Source organism: Echinococcus granulosus (assembly GCF_000524195.1).
Source record: "Echinococcus granulosus chromosome Unknown EG_S00033, whole genome shotgun sequence".
In the NCBI taxonomy this organism is placed as follows: Eukaryota; Metazoa; Platyhelminthes; class Cestoda; order Cyclophyllidea; family Taeniidae; genus Echinococcus; species Echinococcus granulosus.
The window spans coordinates 90,777-92,050 of record NW_020170413.1 but is presented as its reverse complement, the minus strand read 5'-3'; the positions used below and the strand labels follow the sequence as shown (position 1 = coordinate 92,050).

General features: G+C 42.5%; 1 protein-coding gene across 1 annotated transcript in view; it reads left to right on the top strand. All coding sequences in view use genetic code 11, as the record gives it.

The window, feature by feature from the left end:
- The window catches only part of EGR_04900 (hypothetical protein), a gene marked incomplete at both ends in the record, with an annotated part of 7,156 nt that overhangs the window by 3,979 nt on the left and 1,903 nt on the right, over positions 1-1,274 (top strand). Inside the window, one exon of the mRNA XM_024494149.1 lies at positions 153-221. Coding sequence (XP_024351386.1) covers positions 153-221 — 69 coding nt within the window. The remainder of the gene's footprint in view (positions 1-152; positions 222-1,274) is intronic.

Sequence of the window (1,274 nt, the reverse complement as noted above, 5' to 3'; positions counted from 1 at the left end):
GTAGCTTTGACGCAGAAGCTTAACAGTGTAGCTTCACCTTCAACCTCAGCCTACCGTTAACGCACTGTATAAATCATCATGGATGTTTTCTACAATGATTTTAACATGTCTAAACCATTCACTTATAGTCATTCTTATTATCGCATTGATAGGATTTGCTTACTAATGCGGTCTCTTATTTTAATTTTTTACCAATTTGTGGCTAAATGGACATTGAATAAGTAAGTAGGCCACAGATATCAGCCGATAAGTGGAATCGCACGCAAAACTTACCCATGGCGGTTACTGGAATACACAATGTAGCGTCGTCTAGCATGTATAAGCAACTTACTTCTTCAAAATTCTTTGCACATGCACGTATGATTACAGTGCGCAAGTCCATGTTAAGGGATCATAGTTACTAATTCTTAACCTTAATGAAACGAACTGGTAAAATCCGCATCGCGAAGGCAAACAATGAAAAGTTCTGTTACCCATCAAAGCTACTGTCACTGTATGGGCCATCAATGTTGCATATTGTCGTAGCTAAGTAAAACGGAATGCCTGGAGCTTTTTTGCTTGGTAACGCCTGTATTCGTATTGTGTTTAAGTTGAGGTAGACCAGGGGACAACAGAGAAGCCACTCCTGGCATACTTTCATTGGAGTCGCGTCGGCTCTACATTCCTTCGATTAAGTTGGTTCATCGACGAAGTGGCCGGGGCCGGAGCGGAACAAATTGAAGTAACAGCACAACCGACTTCTGGTCACCCTTCTACTACGAAAAAGGCTACAAATGTGACCACGGGACAACTTAAACTTGATGGACTAGAGCCCAACACTGTATACGAAGTGATTTTAAAAGCAACTGGTGACGGGACCCCGATTTTGCATTACACAGGTTACATGAAAACATGGCCGACTGGTAAGCCTATTGCGCTTTATCCATTGCATTTTGTAGCATGCGTTTAGAGACATGTCAGTAGGATGGCTTAAAGTAGGGGGTATGCGTACATAGGTAACGGACCTTCACGGCCGATATTGGGGTCACGGAGACTTAAGCAAAGCCGTTTTGAAGATTGCGTCGTTAAAGCCAAATCAAATTAAGAAGCGTTGTATCAATACATTCATATTTCCTTCCGACAAATAACTTGTCATTACTAACAGCTCCTTCAAAGATACTGCCGCCCGAGGGAAGAGCAATATCAGCCACGAAAATTGAACTTCGTTGGTCAGAACCAACCGTCTTGAACGGGATCCTACAACCTTATAACTTGACTTGTTTGGATGCCGCATC